The sequence below is a fragment of the Lissotriton vulgaris genome, chromosome 3_1 (assembly GCF_964263255.1).
Source record: "Lissotriton vulgaris chromosome 3_1, aLisVul1.2, whole genome shotgun sequence".
Taxonomy (NCBI): Eukaryota; Metazoa; Chordata; class Amphibia; order Caudata; family Salamandridae; genus Lissotriton; species Lissotriton vulgaris.
The window spans coordinates 192,692,177-192,707,182 of NC_141689.1; the positions used below are offsets into that span (position 1 = coordinate 192,692,177).

Consider the following 15,006-nt stretch of genomic DNA (forward strand, 5'->3'; position numbering starts at 1 on the left):
ACATCCTAGTGTAGCCTTGTCTGAAAAACCACATAATTCCATACTTCTGATATCCACAAGTCCTCCTCACACCACCCAGTGTGTAACATGTGTAAAAAAAAAAAAACAGAAGTGCTGGGGCCCTACTTTTTTTTATGAGCCCACTGCTCATACTGGTAAATGCTGTGAGCTTCCAAATATCACCGTTGGCTAGTTTTCATTCTGCCTCATGCTTCCTCATTCCACTACCATACACCTCCTATATTTTTAGCTCACTCTTGTAAGTTCTTTATCCTTGCGTTCACTCTTTGTCACTGTTTTCTTTACTTTCCTCCTTCTTTCTCCCTTTTTTCTCCCTTTCATTGCATTTTCCTATTTTCCCTGGGTTCAAGATTGAAAATGAAATTTAAGTGCACTTCTTAATAATAAATGTTGGTGGACAAATTAAGCACTGACACATCTCCCGCAGTGGACTGCATACTTAAATAAATGGGGACAGTGCTACTAGCTGCTTCTTATGTCCCAGTGGTAATTTCTCATTCTAAGCTTTCCAGGCAGATGTGTCTCTGGCCACAGTGGTCATTTCACATTTAGTCCCCTGTCATGCTACTAGCTGCTTCTCTTGTCCAGTCAGTAATTTCTCATTTTAAGTCCTCTAGACAGTGCTGCTAGCTCCTTCTCTGGTCCCATTGGTAATTCCTCATTCTAAGCTTTCCAGGCTGTGCTGGTGTCATTGGTAATTACTGCATTCTAAGTCCTGTAGGCAGTGCTGCATCTGTGTCTCTGGTCACAGGGGTAATCACTCGTTCTAGTCCTCTGGACAATGCTGCAGCAGCTTCTCTCGCCCCAGTGGTAATTACCCATTTGAAGTCCTCTAGACCATGGGTACTCAAAAACTTTCTCTCAGGGGCCAAATTTACAGTGTGGTTTGTGGCCAAGGGCCGCGCCGGTGGGGGTGGGGCCAGTGGGGGAGGGGGCGAGGCTAGATAAAAAAAAAAGCCTGTGTCCATGAGGTTGAACACAGGCCCCTGCAGTGGAAGCCTTCGTTCACTGAGCCACCAGACTCGGCATACACACATCTCTCTCTGTCTCTGTCAGTCTCTCCCTCTCCCTGTCTCCCTATCAGTTTCCCTCTCTCCCTCCATCTCACTCTCTCCCTCCATCTCACTCTCTCCCTCTCTCCCTCCGTCTCCTTCCTTCTCCCTCTCCCTCCGTCCCCCTCTTCCTCCATCTTCCTCCGTCTCCTTCTCTCTCCCTGTCTCCCTCTCCCTACGTCTCCCTCCCTCTCCCTCTCCCTCCCTCCATCTCTCTCTCCCTCTCTCCCTCCTTCTCCCTCTCTCCCTCAGTCTCCCTCTCGCTCCCTCCGTCTCCCTCCGTCTTCCTCCGTCTTCCTCCGTCTTCCTCCCTCCCTCCTCCCTCCCTCCGTTTCCCTCCCTCCGTTTCCCTCCCTCCGTTTCCCTCCCTCCGTTTCACTCCCTCCCGCTGTCTCCCTCCCTCTGTCTCGTCTCCCTCCCTCTGTCTCGTCTCCCTCCCTCTGTCTCGTCTCCCTCTGTCTCCCTCCCGCTGTCTCCCTCCCGCTGTCTCCCTCCCGCTGTCTCCCTCCCTCTGTCTCCCTCCCTCTGTCTCCCTCCCTCTCTGTCTCCCTCCCTCTCTGTCTCCCTCCCTCTCTGTCTCCCTCCCTCTCTGTCTCCCTCCCTATTTGTCTCCCTCACTCTCTGTCTCCCTCCCTCTCTGTCTCCCTCCCTCCCTCCCTCCCTCCCTCCCTGTCTCCCTCCCTCCCTGTCTCCCTCTCTGTCTCCCTCCCTCCCTCCCTCTCTGTCTCCCTCCCTCCCTCCCTCCCTCTCTGTCTCCCTCCCTCCCTCCCTCCCTCTCTCCCTCCCTCCCTCCCTCTCTGTCTCCCTCCCTCTCTGTCTCCCTCCCTCCCTCTCTTTCTCCCTCCCTCCCTCCCTCTCTGTCTCCCTCCCTCCCTCCCTCTCTGTCTCCCTCAGTCTCTTCCTGTCTCCCTCCCTCCCTCCCTCTCTATCTCCCTCCCTCCTCCCTCCCTCTCTATCTCCCTCCCTCCCTCCCTCCCTCTTTATCTCCCTCCCTCCCTCCCTCCCTCTCTATCTCCCTCCCTCCCTCCCTCCCTCTCTGTCTCCCTCCCCCCCCTCCCTCCCTCTCTGTCTCCCTCCCCCCCTCTCTCCCTCTCTGTCTCCCTCCATCCATCCCTCTCTGTCTCCCTCCCTCCCTCTCTGTCTCCCTCCCTCTCTGTCTCCCTCCCTCTCTGTCTCCCTCCCTCTCTCCCTCCCTCCCTCCCTCCCTCCCTCTCTGTCTCCCTCCCTCCCTCCCTCTCTGTCTCCCTCCCTCCCTCTCTGTCTCCCTCCCTCTCTGTCTCCCTCCCTCCCTCTGTCTCCCTCCCTCTCTGTCTCCCTCCCTCCCTCCCTGTCTCCCTCCCTCTCTGTCTCCCTCCCTCCCTCCCTGTCTCCCTCCCTCTCTGTCTCCCTCCCTCCCTGTCTCCCTCCCTCCCTCTCTGTCTCCCTCCCTCTGTCTCCCTCCCTCCCTCCCTCCCTCCCTCTTTATCTCTCTCCCTCCCTTTCCTCCCTCCCTCTCTATCTCCCTCCCCCCCTCACTCCCTCTCTATCTCCCTCCCTCCCTCCCTCTCTATCTCCCTCCCTCCCTCCCTCTCTATCTCCCTCCCTCCCTCCCTCTCTATCTCCCTCCCTCCCTCCCTCTCTGTCTCCCTCCCCCCCCCTCCCTCCCTCTCTGTCTCCCTCCCCCCCTCCCTCCCTCTCTGTCTCCCTCCATCCATCCCTCTCTGTCTCCCTCCCTCCCTCTCTGTCTCCCTCCCTCCCTCTCTGTCTCCCTCCCTCCCTCTCTGTCTCCCTCCCTCCCTCTCTGTCTCCCTCCCTCTCTGTCTCCCTCCCTCTCTGTCTCCCTCCCTCCCTCCCTCCCTCTCTGTCTCCCTCCCTCCCTCTCTGTCTCCCTCCCTCCCTCCCTGTCTCCCTCCCTCTCTGTCTCCCTCCCTCCCTCTCTGTCTCCCTCCCCCCCTCCCTCCCTCTCTGTCTCCCTCCATCCATCCCTCTCTGTCTCCCTCCCTCCCTCTCTGTCTCCCTCCCTCCCTCTCTGTCTCCCTCCCTCCCTCTCTGTCTCCCTCCCTCCCTCTCTGTCTCCCTCCCTCTCTGTCTCCCTCCCTCCCTCTCTGTCTCCCTCCCTCTCTGTCTCCCTCTCTGTCTCCCTCCCTCCCTCCCTGTCTCCCTCCCTCTCTGTCTCCTTCCCTCCCTCCCTCTCTGTCTCCTTCCCTCCCTCCCTCCCTGTCTCCCTCCCTCTCTGTCTCCCTCCCTCCCTCTCTGTCTCCCTCCCTCCCTCCCTGTCTCCCTCCCTCTCTGTCTCCCTCCCTCCCTCCCTGTCTCCCTCCCTCCCTCCCTCCCTCCCTCTGTCTCCCTCCCTCCCTCCCTCTGTCTCCCTCCCTCCCTCTCTGTCTCCCTCCCTCTCTGTCTCCCTCCCTCTGTCTCCCTCCCTCCCTCCCTCTCTGTCTCCCTCCCTCCCTCCCTGTCTCCCTCCCTGTCTCCCTCCCTCTGTCTCCCTCCCTCCCTGTCTCCCTCCCTCCCTCCCTGTCTCCCTCCCTCCCTCCCTCTGTCTCCCTCCCTCCCTCCCTCTGTCTCCCTCCCTCCCTCCCTCTGTCTCTCCCTCCCTCTGTCTCTCCCTCCCTCCGTCTCTCCCTCCCTCCGTCTCTCCCTCCCTCTCTGTCTCCCTCTCCGCTTCCCTCTCTCCCTCTCAGTCTCTCTCCCTCCCTCTCTGTCTCTCTCCCTCTCTCCCTCCCTCTCTCCGTCTCTCTCCCTCCCTCTCTCCGTCTACCTCCCTCCCTCTCTCCGTCTACCTCCCTCCCTCTCTTCTCTCCGTGCCTGTCTCTGCCTCTGCCTGTCTTTGCCTCTGTCAGTCTGTCCCTGTCTACCTCGGTCTCTGTCTATCATATCTCTCTTTGTGCCTCAGGCAATGCACACTACTGTGTCTACACGTCCACGTCACCAGCCCAGAAACAGCCCCGCCCACTCCCCTCTCTCCCTGTGTAATGTATAAGCCAGCTCTCAGTCCCTGCAGCCCTCCATCACCACACCTGGCTCTCACTCCCTGCCCCCTGCCACCCTCTGCCATTTCACCGGGCTCTCACTCCCTACTGGCTCTCACACCCTGCTGTCCTCTGTCACCTCACCCCGGGTGTGTGTCAGCCTGGGCTGAGACCGCTTCCCGGGTTGACACACAACTTCACAGGTCTTTAAAAGACTATTTACTTGTTATGAGGCTTTGTTGTATTCCACCTCGTCTTAGCTCCCCTGCCTCTGCACTCTATCCTGGAATCTACCGGCCCCCATAGAGCAGTCTCTCTCGGAGTCTGGCGGTATTTACTGACACACTTAAAAAAAAAAAACAGGTACGATGTCTGCATGGTCCGCGGGCCGCCAAGGAAGGCTTGCTGGGCTGTGAGTACCCATGCTCTAGACAGTGCTGCTTCTCTGATCCCAGTGGTTATTCCTCATTTTTAGTCCTCTGTGCAGTGCTACTAGCTGCTTTTCTGGTCCAGTTGGTGATTTCTCATTCTAAGTCGTCTAGACAGTGCTGCTAGCAGCTTGTCCGGTCGGTAATTCCTTATCCTAAATCCTCTAGACAGTGCTGTTAGCTGTTTCTCTGGTCCCCGTAGTGATTCCTCATTCTAAATGCTCAAGACAGTGCTGTAGCTGCTTCTCTGGTCCTGTTGACAATTCCTCATTCTAAGTCTTCTAAGCAGTACAGCAGATGTGTCTCTGGCCACAGTGGTAATTTCGCATTTAGTCCTCTGTCGTGCTACTAGCTGCTTCTCTTGTCCAGTCAGTAATTTCTCATTCTAGGTCCTCTAGGCAGTGTTGTTAGCTGCTTCTCTTGGCCCAGTGGTAATTCCTCCATTCTAAGCCTTCTAGACAGTGCAGCAGCTGTCACTCTGTTCCCAGTGGTAAGTGTTCATTCTTATTCCTCGAAACAGTGCTGCTAAATGCTTCCCTGGTCGCAGTGGTAATTCCTCATTCTGAGTCCTGCAGCTGTATCTCTGTTCCCAGTGTTAATTTCTCATTCTCAGTCCTCTAGCTAATGCTGCAGATGTGTCTCTGTTCCCAGTTGTAATTCCTCATTCTTAGTCCTCTAGCCAGTGCTGCTAGCTGCTTCTCTGGTCCCAGTGGTAATTCTTCGTTCTTAATTCTGTAGGCAGTGCTTTTTTTTTTTTTTAAACCTTTATTGTGCATCGTATGAATACAGTTACGGGCCTACAACCTTCCTGGCCGGCCTCGAAATCAAGTTGTAGCACGTTCGTCAACCAGAGAGCACCTCAGTAGTTCACCATTACAACGTACTGCATATATTACAAAGGCACTTCGAATAGGCGTGACCACTGAGTTAAAGGATCAGATAAGGTTCATTTTAAAATATATAATAAAGAGGATCAGATGTCATACAATCAACTTAAGGGCAAAGGGTGGGCAATGCACGCGTCGGGATGTCCGCTGAGCTACTATTTGTTATCGGAGTGCCGGTGCTACAATACACATATCAGGATAAAGGAATATCGAATCCCATTTCGCACCAGTCATCGCCCACCCCATAAACGCAAGACCACCTTAATAAAGTTAGCAATATCCCATAATACAGATACGACAAGAGGCGCAATACTTGACCTCCATACTGACCCAAGAAAAGCAAGAAAAGATAAAGGAAGCAAAGAAATAGATAAATGAGGGAAAAAGGACCCATAGAAACTACGAAAGGACAATAAAACAAAAAAGAGGACCCCCCCCCCCTACCCTGCACCCCTGCAGAGGCTATGGCTTACCCCCCCCCTAGCAGCGTGCCTGTCGCCCGTAAAAGAGTACCCAAAATATAGTTACAGAAAGGAGAAAGAAAGAACCATATAGACAAAAAAGTAACCCAGTGTACTACTCAATGGAAAAAAAGCAGTGCTTCTTGATGCTTCTCTTGTCATGTTGGTAATTCCTCATTCTAAGTCCTCTACACAGTGCTACTAGCTGCTTCTCTGGTCCCGTCAGTAATTCTTCATTCTAAGTCCACTACACAGTGCTACTAGCTGCTTCTCTGGCCCTGTCGGTAATTCCTCATTCTCAGTCCTCTAGGCAGCACTGCAGCTGTCTCTAGTCACAGTGGAAATTCCTCATTCTTAGTCCCCTAGACAGTGGTGCAGCTGCTTCTTTGGTCCAGTCGTTAATTCCTGCATTCTAAGTACTCTAGGCAGTCCGGCAGCTGTATCTGTTCCCAGTGGTAATTCCCCATTCTTAGTCCTCTAGACCATGGGTACTCACAAACATTTCCTAGGGCGCCGCAAAGTGCTCTCTGTAGCATGCCTGAGGGCCGCACCGATGTCAGCAATGGGATGGTCGGGTGATGAAAGGTGAGAGTGGGGGGACGCAAAGCATATGCATGGTGTGGACAACAAACAGAGCCTTCTTCACGACTTCAGTCTGCCACTTATGCTCTATTCTCAAGCACCAAGAATTAAAGTTAAAGCATTCATTTCTAATGTGGCATTGTTTTCAGAATGGGGGCGGCATGAGTGTTTCCAAGATCATGGTTGAAAACTATCACTGCTAATAAATGCCTCTCAATGCAGCGACAATCTGATCTGTTATGGTTAAGCGCTCATGAATGTTAAAAGAATACACTTTTTTGAAGTTTGTAGAAAGTTTATCATGTTTTTACATGTTTGGTGAAAGATGTCTTTCAAACTAAAGATGTTCCTAAAGATAAGTTGTCTAAGGCACCTTCTTTTCTTCCTTAGGGTTACTTTAGCTAATGTGTAAAACGTGTAAATAAAGTGTGCCTGTTTGTTGTACTTTCTGAATGTTCCTGCTCTGTCAGGTGAGCAGCAGCTCAGTACTGCTGTTCACCAGGGAGCCGCATGCAGCCCTTGGGCGGTACTTTGAGTATCCCTGCTCTAGACAGTGTTGCAGCTACGTCTCTGTCCATACATCCACCACACTACAAACCAAAAAACATTGTTTAATAGACACTGTCATTTACAACGCCAACATCTCTAACTCTGAAGAATGTGAGACCTATTGCATTGCAAATGCTTGTTTCTTTAGCACTGCCTGCGAGAATGTGTTTTCTTCATTTGTCCCATGCTTATTCCTCTGCTACCACGAGTTCTTTATTTACTCCCCTTCCCTGCCTAGTTTTTAAATAATCTCATTTGTTAGTTTTTATTTATTTATTTTACGAGTGCCTGTTAGTCGGAACATGGTACCTGACTGCTCGCTTCTTTTGTTTTTCACTTTTGTTTTTGTTTTTAACTCTTAACCCCTTCCATGCTGATGACGAACCCCAGCCGTCATGCACTACGGTGCTCGTGTGCTGATGACGGCTGGGGTTCGTCATGGCCCGCCCCTGTTCGTTTGTTTACCGCACAGCGGCGGAAACGGGCCAGCAGGGAAGTTAAAGGCCATTTATTCCTATATTGCTGGCCACGCATGTGGATGCGTGATGATGATGATGATGATGGTAGTGAGAAAAACATTTGCAACACCGGAAGCTTTACCTCTTAGAGCCCGGAGATAATAGGTTTGCCAATGCTAGCATCTTGCATCCGAGCCAGAGTTTTATAGCAAACACGCTTATTACTTAAAAATAAAAATTAAAGTTGATGCCCCATTAAGGCTCTCCAGCTCAGTTGAATCGGGACATGTTAAAGTGGTTAGTTAATCCACGGGGTCACGGTGGAAAGGGAAAGAAGTTTGATGTTCTAATTCTATAGTTTGTAGACTTAACGAACAGCTTGGATGATACTTGCAGTGAACAGTCCAACAGAGCTTATGTCAGCTGACTTGATTTGCACTGTTGAAATGTAATGCTATTATTATAAACACTTAATAAAATATGTTTCAAAAAAATAAACTGGTGAGTTACTCATCTGCCCCTACAGAGACACAGACAAAGTTGCCTGTCCTCACTCTGCCACTGCTCCACAGTATCACTGTTGCACACCTTCCTCATCTGTTTCTGTAACTGCCTCAACTTTGTTTATTTGTGTTCTATGCTGCTCATGCATAGGCAGAAGGTATTGGGGTTCATTACAAATCAACTTGAATAGTGCATAAAACATTTGAATAAATACATTGTTACTTAGAAATGTATGTGTAGCCGTGGGGATTCGTGGAAGAGCAACAAAGCATGGAAGATTGTACAGAATAGTTTGTAAGAGTTTGCATTATGGTAAAGATGCAGCAGAGGGTAAACACTACCTTGATCTGAAACACATGTATGTTTGGAAAGCACAGGAATTGGCTTAGGAAAAAAAAAGATTTTAAAAGCCGTCTGAAAGCAAGAGGGCTCTGATGTAATACTTTACAATACTTTCAATAGGGAGGTCTGACCGCATTGGCATCAGCTAGGAGACAGTTCGACCTCCGGGGTGTTTTTGTCCATCAGACATTGTAGCAGCCCCGATTAAACTCTATTACAGTGATGATACACAACTCGTAACCTTACAATCCTTCCTATGAATTCTGACTGAGTGAGGTCCTACACCCTGAAACTAAATGCAGTGAAACATTTTTTCCAGAAATACATATGCCAGTCCAGTTAGGTCTCCTTCCACTCTCTCACCTCGACATTACTCTGAAACTGATTCTCTCTGCCAAATCAATGGGTTTCACTCTGCCAAAATGGGTTTCGCCACTGATCAAACTCTCACTAAGATACCTTGCATAGAACAACTTTAAAAATCTGCCTCATTCCAATTAGTTCTACTTAAGAAAATGGCACCCACTCCAAAACATCATTGCAGGCTCTAGTCTTCTATCACCTTGACTTGGGCAACTCTGTACTTGCAGCTCTCTCAAACCCCACTCTGTCGCTTCTAAAGTAATTCTTTATTTGGCAGCTCGAATTGGTCGAGGTTCAAATAAATTGGTCCAAATGGACTATAAAATGACCCATCATACAAAAAAGTGCTACATTTTGGCTTCCCCACTTATCTGAATTGTAGGCTGCACTTCTTGGTGGATAAGAGGAACACTCAGGGCAAATATAACTTCTTGCTGGAGAGCTTGGAAGTCGAATGAAGCCAGCATGCTTCAACCATGCACCAATGACCTGGAACCAGGTCCCAGAAAACTAACATGATGATATTTCAACAGGCCCTAAAAATCCACCTTCTTAACATTCTCCTAGCAATCTAGGCACAGGCATGTCTGTAATTCTTGTTCCGCTTTCCTCTAACTATCAAAAACCAATATAACTATACTGTGCTGACCTAGTATCTAGATTTGCTCTATATAAATACATTTATGAAATAAAATGCTAAATTTTACCAGGTGTGTACGAGGAACATAAGAAGTAAATGTGATTGGAAAATGTAATTTACCCGTAATTCGCAGCAAGTGTCCCATTGAGTTCTCTCGTCCTTTCACTACCAACCAACGTGTAACACATTGTGTAGTGATGGTGGGGAGGTGGTATGCTCCCTGCATATGTCCTAGAGTCTGACACACTGGAAATAACAATACAGTTTTAACCTGTTTGAAATTGTTTTACAACTTTCAGGTTGCAGAAGATGTTGATGAAGGACAGATGGATGATCTGGAAGAAGATGAGATGGACCAAACATCTTCAAAGGGTAATGTGAAATCGACAGAAACAAAAAACCCTGCAGCAGGTGGGCTCCTTAGGCCAGTGAAGATGAGCAAGGCTGAGTTGTACAAACCACCAACCAATGAGGAGCTCAATCAACTGAAGGAGACTGAGAATCTCTTCCACTCCAACCTCCTCCGGATGCAGGTGAGTGAATAGGCTCCATCAGTTATACAGCCAGATGGGGTAGCTCCATTTAAGCATTATAGGGATGCCATATAATATAATAATTTTCCCTTCAACGTTCCTTATGGACATTATTTTATGCAAAGACTATGATCACATTCTGATGTATCTGAATGATGATGCTTTATGTCTTAAACCTTTCCCTGATGTTCCTGACTTAAGTGAAACTTTGAATAGGAAGTATGAGAAAGTGGTGAAGGATTGCTTGTTGCTGGGAAACTTTAGTGGTGGGTATTTGGTCAGCAGACAAAATAGTAATTCAGTTATAAAGACATTGCCCCTTTTAGAGGGTGAAAGATAGAAACCACAAATGCGATTTCGTCCTTTTTTTGTTGTAAATCGCTCAAATCTTCCAGCTTTTAAGGATAACTTCACCGTTCTTCTACCATTAAACACTGGTGAGTCCAATGCTCTGGTGCATTGCAGAGCCTTAAAAATGAAATGAGCCAGGCCAAAACTAGCAGTGTGCAGATGCTTACTGAGTTGGCAATCTGTCCACCTGCAGTTCACACTTCACACGAAAAGTAAAATGGGCTTTACTTCAGGGGCTCTGGGATGGATCTCAGTGGAAACACAGAAGGTACTATTGAGGAACATGATTTATTTCACTGTAGCACAAGATGAGAGCTGCTCGGTCCAGAAATGCAAATGAGCTCAAGTATTCCGCTCATACAAAATGGCCTCTCAGGTTTGCAAATTTCGCAAGACATGGAGAGTTCAAGGCATATGTGTCATTTTGCAAAAAAAAATCAAAAAATACACAACTAAGTTGGTGATGCTACTATCGACTTTTGCTAAAGTTGTGCACAAGTACTATGATTGATTTCAAACCTTGACTTTCTGATGTGCAATACATTAAGTTATGGTGTTTCAGAAATTAACCATGACTATGAAAGACTTCCTGGTTACTTATTAGGTTTGTCACACATTTGAAAGTCGCATGTTTTCAGATACTGTTGCACATCTTTTCACAGTGGGGCTCACCAAAGGTTTCTCGGTGAACCAACTTCGCAGTTTTCTGAAACACATTTTTCCAGATGATGTTTTGAAAGTAATCATGAACTTCTCCAGGCCGCATAAGAAATTGTGTGCATTGACCGGTTGAAGCACATCACTGCTAAAATATATTTCAACCTGAGAGGGCCTATGTCACTCTCTGAAATAATAGAAGTGACCAAAATACCTGCAGCTTGATGGCTACATAGTTGCTCTTGCTTTTAGCTGTCAAAATGTCTGGGAGGAAAAAGAAAAGAAGTGGCATTTATGCTGCAAAACACGTAATTCCTGAGTTTACCTCTTAACTCCCGCCAGGAGCTGATTTTAGAATTATGAGCCAGTCCGAAAGAGGGACTAAGTGCGTTTAGTATTAATCTGTGGCTCTTGAAATGTCAGGAGTAGCACATTGAGTAGAGACTGTTGTTAAAATACTGTGAGAAGCATAACATATGTAACTTGATTTTAATACTGTAAAATGATAACTGCCTGCATCAAGTGTGTGGTGGTTCTTCCTTTCCAATTACAATTGGTTCCTTCCTGAAACCAAATAGAACCTGAAACTGTTTGTAGTGGATAGAAACAAGTCTAAAACAATGGTGAACAGTCGGAAGCAAGGCCTTAAAAGCCATTTGGGAATGGAATTCAGGAAGATGTTCAAGTATGGTATTGAGGAGAGAAAAGAAAGAAGGAGCAGAAAATTAGGCAGTGGTGCAAGCAATGCAACCTATAAAAAACACACAGTTGGTGTTTAGACTCACTGGGATTTTTTCTGGCAAACCTTTATGGTCCCTGTGAGACTGATTTATCCCAGAAATATTAATTTGTCATCTCGATTGTTGGACGGGTAATGCATCATCCAAGGAAAGCGCTGATCATCTTTGAAGGGACCTCAGCTGCTTTACTTTCTTGTACTGTGTGGCTACTGCCTGGAGTTGGATGACCACATTGGCCACCGTTTGGTACGTAGACTTGTAAGGCCGGATGCTTCTGTACCATCAGTTTTAACTTTATCCTACAGCTACACACTGTTGGTAATGATGATGAATAAAAAAAACTTATAAATACAACTTTCAAGACCTAGGCTGAAATTTATTACCCACGTCGATTTTCTATAAATGAACAAAATACTTATATCAGTTTAACAACGATGGTAGATAGACATTGTCTACATCTCTATATTAATGTGGTGATGATCAGCACAATACATGAATACTATGATGTATTCCTTTTCAAGGATGGACTTTACTTCATTTTCTCAGAATTGTTAAAAACCGAGTGTACAAATCATTTTACATTACTTTTGCTTGATTAAATTCAAAGTGTCCTTCGATACATCCATTTTTCATGAAGGTTATAGAGATAACAAATGCTGTAGATGATACTGTTCACTGTAGTGTCTGAAAAAAACAGCGGTGTTTTGTGGTCCCCTAAATAGCATAAGATACACAGCACCAATATTATTGGCTATGGGGTCAGGGCAGTTCTAGTAGATGCCCAGGATAAGAATTAGCAAATAATGTTAAAAAAACAACCTGAGGTAAGTCCTGTTTGAAGATTACTTTTACAGAAGGCAAGGATAGTCTTTTGAGTTGGATGTCCACAGGAAAATCCTAAATACCTAAAACATACAATTGATTATGAACTGAGATGAGTAGGTCAATGAACAGTTAAAACTACTACTAAGAGAAGTAGGCTGCAGGAGTTCAGGGTGCATTTTTGAGAGTTCTTCAGCTGAGAAGTGTTTGAAGGGCTCTCAATTAATATGGGCACTCTCTGTGGTTATCTATCTATCTCTATATACTGCATTCTCCAAAGTCCTTTCAAAGTCCTTTCATAGCTGACATGGCCACAAATCGCACGTAACACTATTGGAGCTATTGTCATACTGAAGCGCCACGCCACCTGGTAGAACTGGACCATATACTTCCACTAAAAACTCACCTTTCTCCAATATGATTGGCGTGGAATTTCCAGAGCAGTCCTGAATAGAGTGAGGCGCATGAAGATTTGCTGTCTCATTGAAACCCCTCAGAATATTACCTTGCCAGAGGGTTAGAATTTCAGCCTTGCTCTTTCTTTCTTCCTGACCTGGTAGTGTGTGTTGTCTTTGCCAGTGATGCTGTGAATCTCCTTCCAGATCATTAGAGGTCTTCATCCTATACATTCACTTCAACTTCTCTTTTAGATTGAGGAGCTCCTGAATGAGGTGAAACTGAAGGAGAAGAAAAGAAAGACCATTGATGCCTTCCTTCATGAAATCAACTCTTTGCTGACCAGTGTCCCTGAGACTGAGGAAACGGATGTAAGCACTTTCTGTACAGCTGGTTAACTATCTGCTTTACGTAGGATAGGTTTGACAGTCGAAAATGTTTTTCTGCGACAGTAGTTCTCAACATTCACAGAGCATTTAACGCAATGCCCCATTTTACAGTTCTAAATGTGAAGTGAAGAATTCAAAAGAATTTATACAGATTTTACCTTTTCTTTTCATCTGCTATGTTGCACAATGCCAGATGACTTTAAACTCCTTAGATATGGTAAATCCAAAATGCATGTTTTGTGTGGAAGAATAAATCTAACAAATTTAGCTATTGCAGACTGCAGTGCAAATGGAATTGTCATTTAAGGTCCTGTGTGTTTTGTTTTATAATTTTTGTTTAATCAAAGCACTTAGTGAGTTGTAGTGTTCGCTTCTACTGAACCAACACTCCTAACTATGACTTGTAAAGAGGTGATCATGACTGGATACACAGTGCAGTGTGCATCTAGTGATCTACCAGTCCTTTGCGTGTATGTATGTGTTGACTAGATGAGGTATTGAATTGTAGTGATACAAATGTGTAGGGCGCTCTTTTGTGTTCTACAAGTGATAATTCAACAAAAGGCAAGCATTGATTGGGTAGGGAGACCAAGTATTCAATCACTCAGTGGAAATGGTTTCCGGAACGAAAGGTCAAGGGTTGCATACATTTTGAAACTCTATTTTGTCCCACTTAGAATTTGAATGTACTTTCCTCTATTTGGGGCTAAAAGCTAGGTGGACATGAAGCTGTAGTCTTACTTCATGACTCTACACATGGATAATGTGGGGAACGGTGTGTCTGAGTCTGTGTGGATCTGCGCGCCTCGGTACATGCATAGCTGCTGTTTAGTGTTCATGAGTAACTGCGTGTATATTGGTCTTTGTGGATGGTGACCTGTAGATCGTTGTCTTTTTGTGTGATTGTCTGTTCGTTTGGTGGTCTTATGCCTGGTTAGTTGTAGGTCAGATGAACTTTGTGCAAGTGTATCCGCATGTCTGGTGGCCGTTGTCCATCTGTTTCTTTAGGTGTGTGTACTATATGTGGATGGCTCTCTGTAGATCTGTATGCCTATGTGCGTTTGTCAGTATATGTATGGATACATTTCTATTCGCATGCATTAAGCAAAAGCGAAGCCAGTGTCGTCGTGTATTCATCCTCCTGCTCATATTGTACTTCATTTCTTCTCTCGTTTGTTTGTGTCTCGTTGATTCTGAATCTTTCTATTTGGGTGTGCTCCAGTTGTGACCCTTTTGTGTTAATGTTTATGTTGATATCTTTGTTGATCTTAATCTTGATGCCCGTGTCAGTTTCTCTATGCTCATGAACATATCGAATCCATCAGCCTCTGTTGGTTTCACTGGACCTTTGCTCACAGACAGTATTTCTCTATTTGCTGGAAGGAGCAGGTGTCAATTATTAATTGATGGTTCGAGCTAAAAGTGACGTTTTCGGCCCATGATTTGTACAAACACCCATGCATACTTGTCAGCAACTACACAAAAATATGCCCTCGCGCCTGTCAAGGGAAACCGATCTGGTGATGTACTTTAGTCTCCTGGGGGTTCAGTGGTACAGAATTAATCCTTACTAACGCCGTGAAAGTCATGCACCACAATGAAATAGAGGCATACTGAAGATGTGTCTCCAGGGTAAAGACCTCTGATCTTTGCTCCTTAGCAGTATGGTACTGACTAGGCTATAGCAGCATGTATCATACTAGGTAAAATCCTATAATATGTTTTTATAATCGAGATCCTGTTTATCTTTCAGCAGTTTTGTGAAATTGAGTGACGTATGCATCTTACCAAGTGTAGACTGGCTATAGCCTGAAGTTAACTGTACGATATCAGTTCAGATGGAGTCAAGACTGTACTATGAACGTTCACTGTTGCAAAAC

General features: G+C 46.4%; 1 protein-coding gene across 1 annotated transcript in view; it reads left to right on the forward strand.

The window, feature by feature from the left end:
- NOL6 (nucleolar protein 6) overlaps positions 1 to 15,006 on the forward strand; it is a 398,079-nt gene that overhangs the window by 67,102 nt on the left and 315,971 nt on the right. The window contains exons 2-3 of the mRNA XM_086960307.1: positions 9,538 to 9,771; positions 12,992 to 13,108. Coding sequence (XP_086816433.1) covers positions 9,538 to 9,771; positions 12,992 to 13,108 — 351 coding nt within the window. The remainder of the gene's footprint in view (positions 1 to 9,537; positions 9,772 to 12,991; positions 13,109 to 15,006) is intronic.